Raw genomic sequence first — 22,381 nt, forward strand, 5'->3', positions numbered from 1 at the left:
ACTCCAGCCCCAGCAGTGGTCCAAACCCCTTAGTCTCTTCTTGCCAGAAGTGAACACAGCTCTGTTTTATCCGGTTCTTCACTAACATACATGTGGGACTACAACATAACTTCAGCTTAGAAAAAAAGGCTGTTGTGCCTTGTTTCCTCCTCAAGGCATTTTACCAAATATAATTTGTTATGGATTCCTCTTCCTCTCCTTCTCTGTATCTAAAGAAAATTTAGCCTTGTAGCTTACTTTTTTCCAACAAACATATTTCTGTAAGTCAGGCAAAATAATTTTCTCATTAAGTCACTACTAGTCAAAGGAAAGCACAGATTTCACAAAAGCATGTTAACAGCTAAAAATCATCTACCGTTTATGGACATGCAGTGAACGATTGTGTCAGTCACGGTCAGAGCAGCTGGAGCGATCAGGCAAGAGGTGTCTTTAGGCAGCACTCAGAGAAGACAGGCGGGCAAAGGAGGGAGCAAAACCAGGGCTGCAGACCCAGAGCAGTGGGGGAAACTGAGCAGGAGGAAATGCACCAAAGGCAAAAATGTGCATTTGGGCACCAGAGGTGTCTGGCAACGACTTTGTTATCAATATGTGACTTCTGAAGGGCCTGATCTTGTGAATCAGAGATCATTTGTGTTACAGATGCTCACTCACACCTGCAGCACAGGTTCTTGTTCAGACCTAGGTGTTTTCATTGTTTGGACACAATATTCAGTGATAGTTTCCCTCATGGATTCTGTTATACTTTCAGTTTTGCCAGTCTCCTAAAAAGACTATTTTCTGCAAAAAAATGAATTCACCATCCTCACACCCTACCTCAGCCCAGTGCGGCCCCATACCACAGTGGTTTTCTGCTTTCTCCACTGTCACCAATTGTGGGTTCAGCTCACCAGGGACTGGAACAACTCTATCCTGAGCTTGTTGGCTGATCAGGTGCATATTCCCGTTGCTTCAGTTTTCTCCAAGCTTCCATCTGTTATCTCTGCTTTTTCTTGTTCCTTTTCAACGCTTTTCAATGCATCTGAACTTCCTGGCAACAGACCAACTTCTGACTTCGAGCAGATCTCTCCAGCTGCAAGAAAAGTCCCATCTGTAGCTTCGGGCTGTCCCTTCACCTCATCCATTTCTATTTCTTTGCTTGCAATTGAAACCTCAGCAATATTTTCAGATGGTTTGTCATCAGCTACGACTAAACATGAGGCAAGCTTACAGCTTGCAGCAGTTGCTCCTATTTCAGCCTTTGCAGCACTATTTGGAAGGTCTTCACCAGTTGTTTCTCCCACAAATTCCATCTGCATTTCTTGCTTTTTACTCTCTTCTGTACTTCTGGAGCCCACGTTAATTGAACACTCACAGTAATAGTAACCAGATTCCTGCTTCTTCTTACGCATAGCGCAGAGATCAATTTGGCTGAAGACCTCTGTACCAAAGTAACTGTCTTCATATTCTTTATAAAGATCCGAACAAATTTTTCTGAAGCCCTAAATATTGAAAGAGCAATGTGACATTATATGTGTATTATATATACAAAAGCAAAAATATTTGCACTTTAGAAACATAAGATATATCAAGTATTATGTTAACAAAACTTAAAGAAAATACTCCCTCTTAGATTAGAATAGCAATAGCAACTTTATTTGGTATTATTTAAGTTGTTACTAATAAAAAAAAAATCAACTTACTAGAAGTTATAGAAAGTTTGGCTTTTGCTGAATCCCCTACCTACCCCACCCTCCGCAAGGAAAAACATACCAAATATACAGAAACAGATTCATTTAACCCACTATTCCCCAAATGCTTCCACCTAATTTTAGATATTTCAAGCAAATTCTCAGTCACTGCACTCATTGAGAAGCTATTCCCTAGTCTCCTGAATTGCCTTTAGGAGAGATTTCTTTATTTCATCTAAAGTTTACTTTGCTCACTTGCATCCCATTCCTGGCTTTACAGACTGAAAAATTAGTTATTCTCCTTGGAGTACAGATTCCACAACAGTAATTATATGGTGTGCTAGAGACAGGTTAGAAATAAAGCTGGTGCACCTTCTTCCCTGTGAGTAAAGAGTATTCCAAAGAAATTTGAGTGACTTATTGTGAAAGCAAGCTCATCTCAGCAAGCAAGAAAAGAAAAAGAAAATCAAGGCAGCTTTTAGACAGCTACCAAGCACTGCTAGTATCCCAACAGTCAAATGCAGACATAGCAAATAAATGCAAGTATTTGGTCCTATAAATGCATTTTCAGATGTTGACATGCCCTTTTTGGACTAAGAAAGAGTAACTCACTGCCATAGCCAAGGCACATGTTCAGAAGCCATTGTAATTTAGGATTGTCAAAATTTAAAATCAACAGTCCCCCTTGTCTGAATAATTTCTTAGCAGTTCTCTCCGCTGACAAACTCGAGGAGAGCAGGGCTGGCTCCCCTACATAGGTGTCACCGGGGATGAGAGAGCAACTCAACAGTTCCACAGTCTCCGTGGCTTCAACTGAGTCAGCAGCGGGCTGCCAAATTAACTAAGGGACTCCCACAAAGCATTTAGCCTGTAATAAACCACATATGCCAGGGGCACACAAGGAGATGACATGAAGGACAGATGAATCATTAAGCAACAGGGAATAGTCTCCGTCTTCCCGTAACTTAATGAGCAAGGCAGCTAACAAGGCTCCAAGGAGCTCCTTGCAGCACATTGCCTCAAAGAAGTCTCAATCAGTTTGTTCAGCCCTGCCCCTGAACACACAGGAGTGCACAATTAAAATCAGAAACAGAAAGGACCCGTTACAAGCTTCGTTCCTTGTAAGGACAGCCTTTTTAGCAGACTCCCACACATGTGTGGTTCATGGCATGGGGATTGCTGGAGGATGGCCAGAACAGCTAGCATCACCTGAACAAAACTAGGTATTAATAGCTTTAAATTCAAATACATCAATTTAAATTCAAATACATCAAACTCCTATTACCAAAACACTTCAAAGTTTAATTAAACAAACTGCACACCTTTTTCTGTGCCCCAGAGATGCTCATGCATCAGAGTCAGGCTGCTCGGTAGCCCAGAGCTACACATCAGCTTTACGCCACCATGTACAAGTTCAGCTTAAATGCAGAGGTACACTGCACATGGGCTGTTCTCTGGGTAATTCGGGAGGATGGTGGAAACTTAAGGTCGTGTCGTTGAAGGTAACTTATCGAGTAGCCAGAAGAGGGCAGGATTAGGGTCTCTTTCACTAAAAAAACTATATATTTCAATACAAGTATGTGACTGCAGGATCGCTGCTCTCTCACCACCCAGGACAGACCACAGCTCTTTGCAGGCCTGCACCAAGTGAATTACTTAAACGAGCATAAAAACCAAGAACAAACATTTTCGCCTTTAGCCTAGAGACACTTGATCCACAGCTTTGCTCTGCCATAGGCAAGCGCAAACAGCACCCAGCACTGGAGGATAACAACCTGCACAGACAAAAGCACTTAGTCTGCGTGCTGGAGAAGGCTCTTACTACAGACAGGTACTGAAGTGGATTCTTTTAAGGGGTGAACTGTTCGCTTTTGGCTCATTGGAAACAGAGAGGTCAGAAAACCCTAAAAGCCTGTATTTTATATTTATGCCAGGGCACACTACATGTTTTGAACCCAATCAACAAACAGCACGTACTGCTGCTTTGGTAGCCATTCAAGCTAAATAACACACAAACCAAGCTCTCCCCAACCTCTTGGGATCTTTAGACACACAACTAGAGTCAAAGACATACAATTTCCCGAGATGAAAGTTTGCAGTTGTTTTAAAGAGAAGCAGCTTCTCCTTCCTCACAAATAAGAACGAGGTCTGCAGCTGCTCCACCAGTATCGTCACATAACCTGTCTTGTTAAAGCACTTGAGTGAGTGTTAGAAATTATTTCTCAAGCTTCATATAAGAAGCACTTAAGTTTCATGAAGTACTTAAACTGCATCCTTACTACAAGGAAAGTTATTTATGGAATAAAGAAAGTAATTACAGCCAGTAGATGGCATCATAATAACTAAAGTAATATTTTGTCTTATTCATACTTTGGCATCTTCTAGTGTTTAGGAAGGCTGATTTCTGTCCTGAAGTCTTTAGGACTGCGATATTATGGAATCAGTCCGTTTTCTTCCTTTCTTTTCCCATTACATTTTGATTTTGAAAGAGTTACAGTACATTGTCAGTATTTTCAGTTGACATGTCGGATCTCAAAATACATACACACTAATCTTTGTGGTTAAGTCCTATGTCTAGGGCTGAGCCTTACTAACCTCAGGGAGATTTGTACATGGACATACGAAGTCCACATGTCCCCTAATAATTAACTTAACACACTGCCCTGTTCCACTTTGATTTCACAGCCCTGATGTGTAGAATAGTATTTTAGGATCAACAGTTTTAAGGTGTAAACAAGTTTGGACAGGAATGAGCAATGCTTGGTAGACAATGGAAGATCAATGAATATTGCCTACCTAGATTTCAGGAAGGCTTTTGATACTGTTTTCCCACAAGATCCTCATAGAGAAGCTGACAAAGTATCAGCTGGATGAATAGATAGTGAGGTGGATTGAAAACTGACTGAACAACCAGGGCCGGAGAGCACAAAGTCTAGTTGGAGGCTGGTAACTAGAGGTGTACTCTGGGCGTCAATACTGGGTTCAGTACTGTTCAGCACCTTCATTAATCATCTGGATAATGGGGCAGAGTGCACCCTCAGCAACTTCACCAGTGACAAAGCTGGGAGAAGTGGCTGATTCACCAGAGAGTTGTGCTGCCATCCAGAGGGTCCTCAACAGGCTGGAGAAATGGGCTGACGGGAGCCTCATGAAGTTCAGCAAGTTCAAAGTCATGCCACTGGGGATGAATAACCTCACACACCAGTACAGGCTGAGGGCTCTGTAAAGCAGCTTTGCAGAAAAGGTCCTGGTGGACACAAAGATTACCATGAACCAGCAATGTGTCCTTGCAGCAAAGCCAGCCAGCAGTACCCTGGGCTGTGTCAGGAGAAGTGTTGTCTTGCCCTGCTCAGCACTGGTGAGGCCATACCTGGAGTGCTGTACCCAGTTCTGGTCTCCCCACTTACTTGATATTCAAACATTCAAAGCTCTGTACACATACATATTTGCATATTTATAAGCAAAGAGATTGCATACATGAATCATACTACGCAGGAATATATGCCATATTTGGTGCTAGAGATAAAGGAGGAGAACATGCAAGAAATTTATTTTTTACTTTAAATTTGATAGTAAAAGGAAGTGTGAAAATAATTCCTACCTGTTGTACTTTTTGTTGCATTGGACATTGCTGATGTCTATACTCATGAAATTCCCCATAGGCAGTATAAAAGAAGAAGCCTCCAGCACAGAACTATCAGTACTATCCAGCTTTGATTGTACCATGTATACAGAAGGCAAATATCAAGTCAATATGAAGTACTTCAAGTGCACAAATACAAGGTCATTTTCTTCAGCTATTATAGCATTTTCTGTTTTCTTTGTGCGTGCTCCTTTAGTGTTTCAGGTTTGCAATATATTGACCTCATAAATACAAGTACTATTCCTGGAAACAAGCAGGACAATATTCCACTGGGAAATGAGCAATCTAATCAGAGTTGTTTTTTACTTTAATTGTATGTGATAAAATCCCATACAATGCTGCAGTAAAGGTTAGAAAAGCACATCACACATTTCTAGCATAAATCAAAGCACCAGCTTGGCTTCCAACATGACATTAATCTCATTCTCAGATAAATATTGTTCAGAAGCCATCCTGCCCAATGGAAACAGCTTGACATTGTGTTTTTGTGCAGATTTGACCAGCCATAGCAGAAGGAAAGCACTCTGTACTGTACCCTAGAGCAAAGATCTTTGTTAGAAGGAAAATGATCAGTAGAACAGACCCCAGTAAAAATATTTTAAGCCTAATTACTCACCCTTCTCTTCAATCTTGGTGCTTTGGAGAGCTTTAGGAAAGTAAGATGTGGTTTGAAATCTTTGCTTCCCAAGATGTCAAGATTCATTTCATTAAAGCATTCTTCCACAGCTTCTAGTAAGAAAGTAAAATAAGAAGTTAAAGAATAACAATTGGGAGGGTAGGTAAAAAAATACAGGGTGGTTACGTAAAAACCCACTGTACCTGCTTTGAGACACACAGTTAAAACACATAGTGGATAACTAGTTGTCACACCATCCCAGGCAATACTGATAAATGAAAAATAAGTAAAAACAAAGTTATGCATGACAGTATAGCCATATGTTACAAACCTGAAACTAGATCCAAACTTAAGTTTGCCATGCAATTCCCTCTGAATTCACAGACCTGCTGTCACAACGGTGAGTTCGGGAAAACACATGCCCACAGCAACTCTGCCAGGAACAAAATACAGCCACCAGTGGTCACAGATGGGGAGAGCAATGGGACAGATCTCCCCAATTACTGCAAAAAGCAATGCAAGAAGCAAAGTGCTTCCAGCAAATAGTGGCAAGATTCCCAAAACTAGGATGACTCTGCAGCGCTTAGAGCAATTCAATAGGAAAAGTCACACAAACACAGTATTCCTTCCCTAGATTATGTGATACAAAGTGCTTACGGTGATGTTGGTTTAAAAGTTTTGGCCACATAATTATAAAGCAATAAGGTTTTATTGTGCAACAAAAAAAATATCTGTGAGCAACTCTAGAATTTATATTCAAGGTCTTTCAGCTAAGGTTTGTAGTGACAAGTGAAGCCAAGTTGACCTATCCTTAGTTTTCATTAACTTGGAAGAATGAAAGGATGCAGTCTCACAAGAACAGTGAGGTGAAGCTTGCATTAGGCAGAAGATGAAGTGTCTTTCTCCAACTGTTGTGCTTAAACAATAAAGAATAATTCCAAAACAACACTGAAAGCCTTGGCTACAGCTGGAGTACTTAGAACCTCTCTCCAGCAATTTTTCTTATTGCCGGAGGTCTTTATACCTCAGTTATATGAAGGAGAGAAGAGAGTAAAAAAAAAAGTCAACATATGCTCTAGAAACCTGCAATATTTATGGGGCTCTTCCTGCCAGACTCCACTCCTTGCCACCTATCTTCGTTACTCCTTAATTGCTTAGGCACTGGGAGAAGCAAGTTCACTGTTGAAATTTGCGTTAAAAATAGCATAGTACATATTTGATGAGTGCATTGCATGAAATCACTCTACTTCCATTTTGTTTCCATCTACCAAGTTTAACTACATGTGCGTTTAGTAGTTTGTGATATGCGTTTGTATGAAGACCATGTCTCTGGCTTAGAGTTTAGCTAATTAATACATTAAAATGTTTCTTCTCAGTATTTTTGAGGGAACAGCAGCTGGGGCCATCTGGTCACTTTGCCAAGGCAACTGCTTTATTTTTTCCAGCTGGAAAATACATAAAGAATAGGATCCAGCTGCCTGAACAAGCATCTAATGCCCTTTTAGATGCCCTACAGGATGCCCACCTGGCCTCCAGCTGTCACTACAGAAGGGTACAGTCTGACTGTAGGTTCAGTGTGGACATCATAGATACTTCAGGGCATCGAAAAATGATACTAGATAATTATGATTAGATATCAAATAACCCCTAGAGTGCCTCTGGTACTTTGTGAAATAAATCACATTAACATGAAGAGTTTCTGTATGTTAAAATCTTCTGTTCCCACACCAGTAGGTCAAAGCCTAGAAAGCCCCAAGGAACACATGCAGCCAAGTGTCCAAGCTCCTTCTAGGAAGCAGCCCTTCCTCACACATCATCTGTGCAAATAACTTCTAGACACATACAAAACAGCAAACTAGAGCTTAACATATCAAAGACCTGAAATTAGCATTTCCTCATGTTCACTAACCAGCACTAGTCCTGCCAAACAGCAGGAAGGAGTTATTGCTGCAAGGCGAAGATCTTACTGCCATGAGCAAAGTCTTACTGGAAAGGCTGATGATGGAAGAAAGGTCAAGGCTAGGAATCTTCTTCATGAAGTCAGTTTAGAAACAAGGTGCATAGCTGATGTCCTGCCCGCATCAAGATGGCACTCAATTTTCTGGACACTATCTTCCCTTGCTCTTTCGATAAATATTCTAAGAATAATCTGAGATATTTCAAGCAGTACCTCTTTCTCAAAGCAGATGAGGTCACTAGTAGCAAGAGAAGCCCAGTAATGCCCAGTATTTACCAATTAACTGCAGTTAACTGATCAAGAGACAGGATAACTCTCCACTTTGAAACTGGAGTCCATGATGTAGGAATGAAAGCAAATGAAAAGCCAGTCACCTATTTTTATATTTTCTAATGCCCGGAACAATTTAAAGATTCAAAAACTTCATTAGACCAGGCTGAACTGCTAAACTGTTGTTGACAAATCATCAATAAGGGCATGACAAGACAGAGGCAGCTGGCAGGAGCAGCTTGACCTTTACCAGTCAAATAATTTGCCCATCATGTTGCTTTAAAAGGTAGCATTTGAAAATCCACACCTACCTCATGAGCAACCAAAAATACTGACTAAAAGACAAGAAAAAAAATCCTTATTCATTGTATAAAAATTAATTCAATTGCTATGCTGAGGGAGGGGGGAGGAGAAAAAAGGAAAGATCTCTTCAGTGATGTCATTAAAAGGATAGATTTTGATACATATTTGCATAATGCCCAGACTCATTAAGTTCTATAAATGGTCAGAAATTATGCAAAAAGGAGAACAACACTGGAACTTACATCTCTGAATAGCAAAGCCATTGGTAACAGAGTTAACAGCTTGAAAACTGGCAGCTTGTCTTACAGGCAAGGAAGTATTTCAGGCAATCAGTGAACAATCATATTGCATTTAAAAAACACGCAAGTACTGACAGAATATTCCTGGGGCTTGCAATCAAAATTTTTCTCCTCCATCTCATTAAGAAAGGGGTTTAGTTCAGAAGCTAGACACTAGGTTTCTAGAACCCTGAAGATATAAGTTATCCAGGCAGAGAACATAAAGCATCTGCCACCTACTATTGTAATGGCTTTTAGAGTTAATGCAGCTCCAATGCTATTAAAAAAAAAAAAAGAAGAGAGCATCATAGCACAAGTTCTGCAGAACCAAAATTAAACATTTCTGCTGGAGCTAAAATAGCACAATAAAGGTTGATCTTGTATGCTATGATTCATTGGGAATAAAATTCTCAGTTAAGCAAAACAATGAGTAGAGGGAAAAACAGCAGTAGTCAAGCAAGAGAAAGGAGGTATTCACTTCTGCATCTTTCTGAAGTGAGTGAGGAATGAGCTAAGGTGGTGAGGGCATCAAAACAGTCAAGCAATCTCTTCTTTCAATGACATTGAAGTATACATATGTTGTGGACAGGCATGCACCGAACACAATCTTAAAGGAAATTGCATCATGTGCAAGTAATAGTAGTCATCTTCCACTCAAGATTATTTTGGGTTAGAGACTTTAGAAGAAAATTTGGGCATGAGGAAGATTGTTGAGGCTCTAATCCTAATAAGTAGGGACAGCATCACAGTACTTTCAACAAAACCACAGCTGTTTTGAGTCAAAGTTATGTTTGCCATGGAGGAAACAATAAGAGAAATGAAGACCAGAGTCAAGCAGAAGGTAACATAGTGAAGGGGCTAATTTTATTTAGCTGAAGCAAAGCAGCTGTTCATACTAAGACACATCTTCTGTTTAGTTGCAACATTGACTACTTAAGATGGAAAGTAAACAGGAGGAGAAGAGAGCAGCACAATTATATCAAAGCTAAGAACTGGAGGAGGTAGGAAGCAGCTTCAACAAAAAGAAAATAGGCTATGCTGAAAAGTCATATCCTTTGAAGATTACATAGCGTCTTTGTACTGCATGCCTTTGAGAAGCATGGGTTGAACTATGCTTCCTTTTTGCTTAGTATGAAAATAGCAAGGAAAAAATATATATTGATTATTTCTGCTCTGTTGGAAGTGGAAGCCCAGGACACAGATGAAGTTCTGCATTGCAGGCTAAAGCAGCTCCTAAAAACAGAACAAAGAGAGGGTGGGAAAGGCGAGAGCATCAACTCCTTCTGAAATTGTACTGAAATTGCAGGTAAGCAGGTCAAAGATCTGGAAGATCTACATAAACCCATCAGTGCTTTAGGAAATTGGAGCAGAAGACACAAGCTACTCATACTTCTGTACCATCTCCTACAGTGGAAACAAAAGACTGATTTGCTGATGGTATACATGTGTATGCAAAAACTGCTATTTGTCACCTCCTGTCCCAGAGGTACTTGTGATTTCATGCATGCTCCAATTTAAAGGAAGTGTTCGTAACGTTAGCTGGGGGCAATGCTTGAAAGGCTTCCAGGTTTCTAGAATGAACAGCCTCAGTTTTGAGGTGTCACTCTGAAGACCCTATGTACACCACAGGTCTGCAAGGTCCTAACTGGAGGGCCTTGCTCTGTGATCTTGGCATGTCAAATGTCTGTGCATCTCACCTGTCCCAAATTAGTGCAGAGAACTTTCAGCTCTCATGCTCTGCAGGATCCCAGTTGTCAGCTTCACATTTAACAATTAAGAAAAAGAGGAGAGAAGAGGAAAGACCATCATGGCCATGCACAGCTGCTCGGGCCAGCGCTTACAAGAGCTGACAGACTCTACAAATTGGTTTACCACAAGTGGTAAAGAGTCAGGTTAGGTACTTACCTGCAATTCTGCTCAACATTTTCTGGTCTTCCTCCAACATTTTCACATATAGAACTTGGTTGTTAAACTGTCCAATTCCATGAAACGTCATATTAAGGTCTTTACCCTGCAAGATGGCTTCCACTTTAGTCTTGCTTTGCTTCAGTGCCAAAACAGCCCTTGAAAAATAATTAATATGTATATTCTGAAAGAAGGTTGACTATTACATATGGAAATATTGCTGTATTTTTAATACCAGACAATATACCACATTTTAACCACTCTGAGCACTATGAGAGGTATAACAAGCACCCTATTTCAGTGCTAATCTTTTTGGTACAGTTAGAAGATGCACAGGCATTTCAAATACATAATGTCTTCCAATAACTTCAACCTTGCTCATATATTAGAAGTGAGTTTTGCTAGCAAAATAAGTGTTCAAGTTCTTAGCATGCCGAATATATGCTGCTAAAGACTCAAAAAGGATAAAACTGAACTTACATTTGTGTCATGTAGCTTAAAACTGTATCGTTGCCACTTTCAACTGGTTCACTAGTTTTATTCTTAAACCAAAATAAATTTACTCTCTCACCTGAAGCACATTTAGAATTTGTCTCTGTTACATTGTACTATTCCAGTACACTCAGCAAAATATTAAATTGATGCTTATATTGGGAGCTCTGTCCCACTTCAGCAACGTTTAGATGTGCACCAATATGTATCCAAAAAAGTGAATTACTCAAGGACATTAATACTTCAAATTCAACCGTTTTTCTTAAAGACACAGAAAAGTATAACTAATAGGTTTCTAAATGTAGACACCAAGTCTTTCAGCAATTTAATACCCACTGAAGTTTTACAGGTGCCCCTCTTTACCCTGATGTCTCAGGAAAGGGGATCCTGTCAGTCTTCAAACTGAGTTTGAGCAGAAACTTTCTGGTAATGCTTCATACTTCTAACAAAATGCCGCATAACTAAGGACTGCAGGACACCAGCCCATGGGTTGCTGTAGCTCCTGTTGCCACGTTTACTTTATTTACACCTAGAACAAGTTTTGACTACATTCATTCTGTTGCTTAAAAAAACTCTTGGAATTGTGTAACATTATCCAAATAGAAATCATGCACTACAACCCACACAGCACAAATGAATTCCTTTAGGACAGCATGTGTCATGCACACAAAGGCCATTTCAGCCAACAACAGTTAACACCATGAGCAATTGTCACTGCTACATTGGAGTTATTTCAGCTATAATGACATAGGAGCTGCTTCTTTCTGAGACCCTGAGGACTCTGCAAATGAAGATTCAGCAAAGACAAAACTCAAGGTGGAAAGGGAATGAATTCTTTGCGGATGATGTTGCTTCTTCCACCTTAATAACCAGCAGGGCTCATCCAGCCCTTCATTTAAGTCCATAACGTCTAAGCTACCATTAAGTGCTGCTAGAACAACTTCTGACATGAGATCTGAAGATGCCTCCCTCCTCTGCAAGGGGCTGGGCCAGCTGTTTCAGCAGTGCTGTTAGCTTGAGAAGCAATAAATTCTCAGCCTGACACCTTCATTCAGTCTTTCTTGTGGCAGCACAGAGCAGTAGCCACTGAACTACAGCCTCATTTAGTAGAGATCTGTAGGTAGGTAGAAGATAAAGGACAAAAAGCATTTGGCAAGGAGGATCTGCTTTTCATTAGGTATGCCCATTATTTTTATATTACAGGCACACATCCACTCTTAAGTTCATTAACACAACTTAGCTCCGCTCACCTCCATAACCAATTGATCCCCGTTTTTATTGCTGCTCTCCACTAGCTTCCTCTTCTTTTGGAAGACAGCCTGCCCAGTCAGCAGCACTGGCACAGGTTTTTATTACTGAATTGCTGTACATTGTATCTCTTGCATGCAGGCTCCTTAGCCCACATAATGGTCCTCCTATCTTTTCTCCCCTCAGGCCCTCCAAAAAAGCCTCTGGAAGGTACTATAAAGCAGATAATTTTAAAATAAGGCACAAACCTGTCATGTGCATCTTAATCCTGTTTAACTGTTGCTGCCAGTATGGGCAGAAGGTTTTTTTTCTACTCATACTGGCTTTTCTGACATCTTTGCAGCCAAGTATTCTGCTTTATGCCCAAGCAGATCCCATGTCACACTTGTACGGTGCAGAGCCCTGACCGTTTTTCATTCCCTTGCTGATGTGCATCAAGGTCCTTGGAGAAAGGGTGGCTCTCCCCAGGCTCCCACCTCTACCACATGATGCCTTTCCAGACACCAAAGGGCCTTCCCCTCCCTGCCTCCTCATGCCAACAAGTCTCAAGTTTCCCAGTGCGGTACAGTAGGATGAGGCTTAAAGAAAAAACCTGCAGCGTACTGGCTGTTTGCTGGATCTTTCTAGCAGCTCTAACCTTCCTTACCCCACAGGGTAGCTTTCCTTAGTCATCTTTCAGTATTCCCATCTCAATTTACGGGGCCCCAGTGACAGTCCACAGCTTGAATTAGACAAGAGAGCAGCTTGGAAAGGAACTAGGCAGATTATTTTTTGTTTTCTTCTTAATGTAACACATCCTATCAGCTAACATTTTCCAGCTGATACAAGCACAGCTGATCTGAAAAGCTGCAGTTTCTCAAAAGGCAGCAGCTCAGGGAGCTTTACATCTGTTGACTTAATTTATGGTAGTAACAGAGTAGTAATACTATTTGCAGCCATGCTGCTTTTTCTCTTCACCCCATAGCAGATACAAGACATTTCAACCCTTGAAGCATCACATTTAGCTTTTGTAAAGATCTTCCCTCGTGGTACTGAGAACAAGCCAGAAAATGATCAAAAAAGTCCAAGAGAAATCATGTGTAGGCTCTGCTAAAACATAATTATTCACAACAGCAGCAGTAAGGCCACCACATTTACAAACAAATTAGCTGCACTTGAATTTTGCAGGATTCTTACTTTTTTACTTCTTCTTCTGTTCCCAGGTGAGCTACTATTATAGTAAGGTGCATAGTTTGAACAGGAAGAAGAGTTCTCAACAGGTCAGGTTCTTTAGTGAATATGAGCTCTTGGACATCTTCAATTCTGTCCAAAATCTACAGTGCAGTAAACAAGAGACAGGGAAATAAGATTTCGTGTTAGAGTGCCCCGGTTACCGCAAAAATACAGAACACTAAAGACTTACACACCCCAAAAATGCAAGCCAAGTTTAAGCCAGGAATCTGCAAAACAAAATCCCCCAGATCTATCATATAACGAATTTCAGTTTCAATTTCAAAGTCAATTTTTCAGGAACCAATTGATCTGTTTTCTTTTTTAAAGCCTACAGGCTAAACTCATAGGTCTCACGTGAGCCAGCATCCCTAGATATTAAAGTAGGTCTGAATCTGACCCCAAGCACATTAGAATAAACTTCACAGCACTGTGTAAATATTAATGGGATCTTCATGCAGTTGTCAGTTGTTAATAGACTGTGGAAATTGAATAGCATTTCCACAATTAATCTTACACCATTTTCTGATTACAAGTTTGATCACAGATTAGACTGATGTCTCTTCCCAAAAGGAAACTAACAGCAAGCCAAGTAGATCAACTGGGTAAATATGCTGTTTTCTGAGTTATCTTCTAGAACTGCATGGCCAGTTTCTGGCTCTGTCTGTGCCTTTACACAACTGACTCCAAAGAAAGATTTTTTTCAAAATGATCTGTCAAGGTTTATAAACCAGTCACAGCAACAAGGCAGGAGGAAGAAGAATTCAATCACACAGGGACTAGGCATTTGTTACAGCCAAGTCATTTATAGATTTTTGGATTATGTCACTGAGCGACTTCTGGCTTACATGCCTAGGTGCTCACACATGTTAGAGCTCCACTTTATTCTTACATAGGTTGAAACAGCTGGGTCAATATGTTTTTGCTTTGCAATCTTTCTACATAAAGCCTTGGCAGCCCTTGTGCAGTTCAGTAAATAGTCCGATGACCTGCACAGCAGAGGAGATTAGTATAACGAGTTTCTGATAAATGTCAGGATAAAGCCACACACAATTAAGGGAATCCATTTGAAGATACAAACTGCAAACACCCTGAATTCAGACTCTTACAGTACATTTGTCACCATGAAAAACACATCACTGAAATGACTTTTACATTAAGTTAATTCCTACTGCAACCGAGGCACAACTTATTGTGACCTGCTATTTACAGTGCATTTGCTTAGATCACGAAAACATGGAGCAGGAATCAAGCCATCAATTCATCTGACCACACAAACCAAGATCTTTGCTTCAACAGACTAGTTTAAGTATTGGCAGCAACTCCACAAAACAGCCTTGTGTTCTCCTCCCTTGCCCAATCTTTCTAAGTCTACTCTTAAAATAAGAAATAAGATTCTTTTGCCTCCTCAATTAGAGGCTCAGACAGCTGGGAAGACAAGTTTGAGTTAAATTCCGTTGTGTAGATATTTAACTATTGCAGAGCAATTTTAATGTCTTTTCTTACCCTTTGTCAGCTTCACAAATATGTCTTCAGAACTTCCTGCTTTTTCACCCACGGGAACAGTCTACCTTATCTCTACGCTTTTTTTTTGGCAGATCAGTCTGTAATGATTTTCTATAAATGCTATGTTTTTGATGGGATGGCTGGGTTTTTTGAGTGAGGAACAGGAAGGAACCACTTGTAATTGAATGTTGAAAGCTTGAGACCACAACATTCCTAGATCCACCCCAGCCCAAGCCCATTGCCGGAGGCTGGTGTCCAGCCTCTTGGAGCCCAGCTAGATGCAAAAGGAAAAGGGCTGCTACACCCACCAGGACTGTAACAGGCTTTTCCCTTTGTGCTGTTGAAAGGGAGGACAGCCCTAGGCCCCATCATCTGGAGAGCTTTCTTAAAAATATAATTAATGGAAATTAATTCAACCCAAAAAACTAACAGCATCTTTAAAACCCTCCTGTAATAGACTACAAGGCCTGTAGTGTAACAGGCAACCATGTTGTATATTCAGTGAGGTCAGAAATCTCTGCTTTAGAGGTAAAAGCATCTCAAATTGTTGACAAATATATGCACATATATATGTGTGTATATGTGTACACACATATACTTATTTACTCACCCTTCACATACCAGCCCTATAGTACTGTACCCTTCAATCTTTATTTCACAGAGGGCTCACCAAGGGCTGTCTCAGGTTACTGCCACCCTTGAAGGTAGCACTTAGGAGCAGCATGAACTGGGAATATCTTGGGCAGAGCATCCAGGCAAGGATGTCAGATCTGCCAGATTATCAGAGCTGGTGTGAGAGTAGGGAAATCTGGAAGAGCAGAATTGAGAGAGAAGAAAAGGAGAAAGGGCAAGGACACTGATAGAGCTGTACAGAATGTGGTCACAGGCCATATATTAGGCCACTCAAAACTCATTAAAATAGCAGAATAAGTTAGGTGTTGATGTCCCCTGAAGCTGTTCCATGATCTCATTCCTCAGATGGCAGGAAACTTTCTAGTTTCCAGTCTAGATTTATTCTTTGCCCATTTCATACCCATTTGTTCCTCTGCCAACATTGTCTTCCAGCTTACACAGTTATTTTCCCTTCCTGGCATTTATCTTCCTGATGTGCTCTGCACTTTTGTTCACCTCTCAAAAGCCAGTCATATGTAGGAATCACTGAAAGCTGTATGAGGCCATCCTCCAGATAACCTTCAGAGATTATTCCACTCAAGACAAAGCCAGAGCAAATAATTGCCCACCAAGAGGAAGGCACCTTTGACATCTCCCTCTAACACGTACATAAGAGTTTCTACACTTAACTGAGGTAGAAAAAAAAAACTCAAAAGCCTGCCAAAGCAAGCTTCTGTACTGCAGATGCTTGTGATGCTGGAAAAAAGGAAAAAAAAGTACAGATACAGTCATCCTACTTAATTATTGCCTTTCAGCAGCATAAATACAGTCATGCCAAATACCGCTTGGAAACCTAAGCTAGGGAAAAAAAAAAAGAATTAATATATTGTAACAAACAATATCTATTTGGTTCATTGGAAAAGCACCATAAACTAACAGCAGAAGCTGGTAGCCAAGGGTTGTATTATCACTATGTTCATACAAGTTCATATTTAGTTTTTGCCTTTTACATTTGTTTCTTAAAGATCCCAATATGCTTATATATTATAAACATTAATAATTCACACAGTTTATAAGCTGTTTCTCAGTTCTACTTGTGCTAGCTGAGACACAGCAGTTACTGATTCAAATTAAGACTTTCCCCCTGCCTGCCTTTGTCAGATGGAATAGTCTCTTCCTTGTCTTTGCACCCCAAAGCTTTTCTTTCTCTTCTCTGCATAATACCTTTGAGTGCACAGTCACCTGCTGCCCCTACATCAAGCTCCATAGCGTGGGACACATCCCACCTTACAGTACAGCTGTTCAGCAACAAGAGCAGAGTCCCAGCCAAGAGGGGTGCAGTGGGTGCTGGTACAACGCAAGGGCTCTGTCTGCCCCAAGCAGCTGCTAACAAAACATTATCATTAACAAGTCACAGTTGTCTGTGAGAGGCTAAAGGGTAAAAAAAACTGTTCATAAAGGTACTGACAGCACTGCTTTGGGAACAACACTATCCTTCTTTCAGAAAGCTTTGTATGAGCTTCAAAGTTCACACCAGCAGAATAGGAATAAGTAGCTCAAGGTGAGCCAATATTTTCCCTCTTACTTAAATATAAAGACACGGAGTTTGCAGAAGTTAGGGGCTTCAAACCAATCAGACACCATTAGTTAAAAAATAAATTGTAAAATCTCTCTCCAGCTTTTGTATCATTTTTGGAATTTACTTCCATGAATCATAAGACAGTGCCTGTAGTATCCAAGCTCTACAATGCTGTCTTGAAGAAGAAACATTTACTCTTACAGTTGCAATGCTTCAAGTCACTCACAAAGCACCTAGAAGAAAATATTTCTATTTGGATTTCTGCTGTTTGCTGTGTTTCAGTTGAACAGTACGGATGTGAAGTAATCTGTTGCTTTCTCAACACTGCCGCAAACATTAGAATCACAGAATGTAGCACACTCAGGTGAAGTATGAGCATGCAGACTCCACACATGGCTTCTTTGAGTAACTGTCTACCTAAGACGTCAAGGTAAGTTTGTTGGGTAAAAGATGGAGAGGAGAGAATGGACCAGTTCTAGAGAATCTTCTGTAGAAGACCAGGAAATTCTCATCCTCCCTTGTGAACGTCAGCAGGGAAGGAGATGAACTAATAGATCAATACTATTGCACTAAATATGGCTGTAAGACAACAGAATGGAAGAATGCGAGATGGTGAAAGCCACTGCTTTTGTTTGGAAAAAGATTACAGAATAGAAGATATTAGTGAGGAGAGACATCCACTCAGACCTTATAGAAAGGGCAATGGCAATCCTCAAAGCGATTTTTTTTTTTTTCCCAGCAGGAGCAAAAACATTGGTGTTATCAACACTGTTCTAGCTACAAATACAAAGTGCAGCACCTACAAGGGCTGCTATGGGGAAGTTAACTCTATCCCAGCCAGATCCAATAGACCACTTCAGATAGGGGAATAGAATATGATCAGTCTTGGCTTCTGAGCAAGCTTTGAAACCAAGGTAACTTTAAACTTATGCTGAGCTGCTTATTTAAGATTTTTATTGCTTCAATAGCTACAGCTACTTCAAAATACCTGATCATCTGTTATTGGAATAGCGACAAAATAATTTGGAGTGTCTCGTGGGCGTTTCTTAGACACTTCTTGCCCCAGGTCTTCATTCTGGTCTTTCACCATCCCCTTGGGCCCTTCTTGGACATTGCCTTGCTCCTGCCCCACCTCTATAGCTCTTTGACCTTCCTTTTGTGTGGGCAGGTCTGCTTTTAGCTGTTCCTGCTCTTGGCTCTGGTCCTGCAGTGGCTCCTCTATCACCAGATCTGCTTCGTCTCCAACTTGCATCTGCACCACTTCGGCTCTTTCCTCTTCTTGGCTCTGGTCCTGCTGGGATTTTGTCACCTCTCCTTGACCCTGCTTTTTTCTCAAAGCTCCCTGAGGCATCAGCTCCACCACAGCCATTTCTCTGTCACCTTCAGATCTTGCCGTTGGTTCTCCCTGATTTTGTCTTGGGGTCAGCTGCTCTCCATTCCCTAACACTTCCTCACCTTGGTCCTGGAGGCAGGTTACCTCTTCTGAGTCACAGCCCAGCTGCAGCTGCACAGTGACCTTGATGCCAGCCGTATGTTGTCCCCACTCCTGTGGCTGGACCTGTACGGTCACCTGTGGTAGAGCTGGCTCTCGGCGGTGCTGCTGTAACTGCACCTGCACAGTCACTGATGAGGACTCCCATCTTGGGCTCGGCTTCTGAGGTTGCACCTGCACAGTCACCTCTGGGGACTCCCACCCCTGGCTCAGCTTCTGAGGCCGCACCTGCACGGTCACCTCTGGGGGCTCCCACCCCTTGTCTGTTTGTTGTGGTCCCAAGTTTGGAGCCATGCCTCCTCGTGCTGTCTGTCTCTGCAGCTGAACATGGACATTGTCCTCTTCCTGGGGCTGCTGACGAGGGGGCAGCAGCTGTGCTGCTGAAAGATGGTCTCCTCCTTGCCCCAGCTGTGCTGGTGAGCAGAGTTGCTGAGCTCCCTCTGGTTTTTCATCCACCAGAGCCAGCTCCTGGACCATCTTTTGATGCCTACTCCTACACAACTCCCGTTTTACCACTTTCATCCTACGACACCAAAGCCGCCTTCTCCCAAGTTGAGGATTCTCCAAGATCCTCCTCCTCTTTCTTCGGGGCTTGAAGTAATTTTTTAAAGGAACTGGAAAACAAAGAAAAAAGCCCAACAGCTATCAAAAGAATGAACTGCTTACAAGACTTCAGTCTAGGTTCAGCTCTGCCGTTTGACTCACTACAGGGAGGTCCAACCAAGAGCTCAATCTAAAAACCTCTAGAGAGCCCATCTCAAGATTAAACCAGTGCCTCTAGAGTGCTGTGTGCTCTGAGTGGTCTTGACCTCTGCCCTTGCCTTGTTTCAGTCTCACATATTTTACACATATACCATTTCATAGCATGCGGCAGTGTAGAGACATAGGCCTTATCAAGGGACTGCAGCTGCATTATCTAAAGGTAGTTACTTTCAGAGATTCAGAGCAAGAGAATAACCTGAGCCACAGACAAAACCTGAATACATGCAGAATCAAGTTTGCCAGTGAAAATTTACTTTCCTGTAACAGCAACATGTTGCCATCAAATAGGACCAACACATGCTACTTTTTTCCTCCCAAGTGCACATTACTGGTTTTTTTTTCTACCCCAACCTCTTGCCATGTCCTCCTTTATCTTAACATCTGCCATTCATCCTATTTCATTTCCCTCTCCTCTGCAGTAAAGTTGCAGAAGAGATGCTTTTCTCATCCATACTGTTCGGATAAAAGCAGAGAAGGCACTGAAAATCCAAAGGGATTTTTTTTTCTGCTTGTTTCAGACAAACTCTATAGAAGCCCAGAGAAGTGAGAACATTTCTCCACTGGTCAGTGCAGCTCTTTAGATGCAGTAGATCTAGCTGCACTGAACAGAAGTGCCACTTTTTAAGGAAGACAAATAAATTCTACAGACCAAATAGGATTTGTCTGTGTGGGGAAAATTGCTTCAGACCCCAGATTATGACCTGCTTTAACTTCAAGTCCTTCCATGTCATGGCAGCACTGAGTTTTTCCCCTGAGGCTGTAAGAATGTAGGATATATTTTTCATAAATCTGCTCTCCAAGACAACCAAAATGCTTGTTCAAAGTTTGCAGGAAAACCAGATCCCTCCCCACCCCCACAAAACCCACCCCTACGAAAAAGTCAAAATTAAATAGACAAAGCGTAAAAAATTCATATACAACCTGAATATTTTAATATTGGGCAATCCAACCCATACGTAATACTGGTATCTCCCTATATAAAAAACAAATTTTTTTTCAGTGATCTAAAGATGAGAAGCTTAAGAAACTCACCCTGAATTCGTATGAAGACTAATGTACTTTCTTTCAAGAATTCAGATGTGGAGGTGTTGTTCCACAGAAAGGGCCGGTTTCATAAAAGAGATTGGAATGCTTGCATATATTTCATACGCAATTTCACTAATCAGATTCCTCTATTTCTTCTATTCAATTACACTAAGTTTTGTTGACCATATGTCAAATCCAATGCCTTAAAGAGAGACTAATGAAGATTTTTTTTAAAATGCAAGAGACCAAATACAAAAATAGACAGATCCTACCCCTGGAGATGAAGCACCATGATCATAAACTAATTATAAAATCAGTTATTACCCATGATATTTGTGCCTGGGCTCCAACGGAAGATTTTGTCCTTCTAGAAGAGTGTTTAATCAGGGATATGCTGAGTCCCTGATCAGCTAGTAGATGATCCTTAATGAAAGGCAGAATCTAGTGTAGTACTTCATCCTGAAACAGCATGAAACTTACTTTCAAACATCTCTCTGACATCAGCTTTCAGAAAAGGAAGCTCTGACATTGCTGTCATGTCTTCACTGTCCAAATGAGAGACTGGAAGAAAAGAACAACATTGAAATCTCCAAAAAAATTCCTTTCCAACCATCTAACCGCTGTACAACACGTGCGCGCATTTTTAAAGTACTTTTAATGGGAGAACAGCTGCTGAGACACTCCTCTGCCTTCCTCACAGTCAAGCTACTTGAGAAAGCAAACCCTTTTTTCTCTTTGAGAAGCCATTACATAAGTTAAGCCTCAAGGCTATGTAAAGCCTTGGTAAGTACATATTATAATAGTTCAGTCAGATTCAGAGAATGCAGCATCTAACTCCTCTGTAAACAAATATTTAGATGCATGTAGATCATTCAGAAATAATGGTTAACACGTTTAGAGAGTGACAGCAGGATTTATGCCACTAAAGCTTCATAAGCCCCTCTGAAGCCTTTGTCTTACCAGCGACATGCAGCTGAGGTATAATGTAACAGAGGTTTTTGCACTCAGCTGAAGTTGCTATGTGAAAATTTGTTAAAACACATAACAACTTGTTAACACAGGTAACAAGCTGCCATCGTGGTGGACATTTGTTGTTTTTTTCCTGTACCAACATGAGTGTCAGCTCTCTTGCATTTGTGCCTGCACAGAGCTTTCAGAGGGGATTTTACAGACTGTCACCAATGTAGCAAAGACAGAAACGTGACAGCTCAGGCTGAGTATAGAAGGAGCATGTAGAAAGGAGCTTCAACGTCCTTTACAAGCTAATGGACAATTCTTACGTTTTTAAATACATACCATCAGAGTAGTCTTGTATATGTTAGAGTTCTTTCCCTACATTGTTTTGCTCTTAAACCTGTACTGCTTCATATGCTCACATCTACTGCAAAGTTTTCTGTTGACATCCCCACCACCTAAAAAGAATTAGAGCTGCAGCTGTTACCCAACCAGAGTCCTTACACCCATTGTGCTGACAAGTCAGGAATTAAAGGCTCAGGATTTTTCTGCCTTTACTTAATACAACCTGAACTTCTCAGAGGTTGAAGTGGTAGCATCTTGGTCCTTCAAACACTTCAGAACCTGTGTCAAAAAGAAAAAAAAGCATGGCTGGAGATCCTGAGTGCTAGCAGTATCCTAGAGGGTTCCAAGGTTCTCCTAAACTCCCTCTCCCACTGTTACTGAGCCCTGCCAATTCACCTAGCCCAGGTGACCACACAAAATACTCGTCCACCTGCAACAAGCTCCAGTGCAAGGCCAACAGCCAAAAGCCAAGTGCTGAAGACTGCAATCTATACAAATAAGTTCCTGTAGCACTTCA

At 41.1% G+C, this 22,381-nt stretch overlaps 1 protein-coding gene across 1 annotated transcript; it reads right to left on the minus strand.

Moving 5' to 3' along the window:
• Window positions 1-926: 926 nt before the first annotated feature.
• On the minus strand, window positions 927-22,118 carry LOC104373676 (uncharacterized). The gene is made up of 7 exons (XM_009979621.2): window positions 22,088-22,118; window positions 21,046-21,126; window positions 18,274-19,391; window positions 13,556-13,692; window positions 10,640-10,797; window positions 5,927-6,039; window positions 927-1,478 (listed from the first exon to the last, which is right to left on the minus strand). Exons 1-7 carry the CDS (start codon window positions 22,116-22,118, stop codon window positions 927-929), a joined length of 2,190 nt encoding a protein of 729 aa, XP_009977923.2.
• Window positions 22,119-22,381: the final 263 nt, after the last annotated feature.

This window comes from Tauraco erythrolophus, chromosome 3 (assembly GCF_009769465.1).
Source record: "Tauraco erythrolophus isolate bTauEry1 chromosome 3, bTauEry1.pri, whole genome shotgun sequence".
NCBI lineage: Eukaryota > Metazoa > Chordata > Aves > Musophagiformes > Musophagidae > Tauraco > Tauraco erythrolophus.

What these genes read in the sequence shown, in the direction of transcription:
- LOC104373676 (XM_009979621.2), bottom strand. Translation starts at nt 22,118, where the DNA reads ATGCTACCACTTCAACCTCTGAGAAGTTCAG. An exon ending in TCAACCTCTGAGAAGTTCAG is followed by an intron (nt 21,127 to 22,087) that starts GTTGTATTAAGT and finishes CTTTTCTTCCAG; the next exon opens with TCTCTCATTTGGACAGTGAA. An exon ending in TTCCAATAACAGATGATCAG is followed by an intron (nt 13,693 to 18,273) that starts GTATTTTGAAGT and finishes ACTGCACTGTAG; the next exon opens with ATTTTGGACAGAATTGAAGA.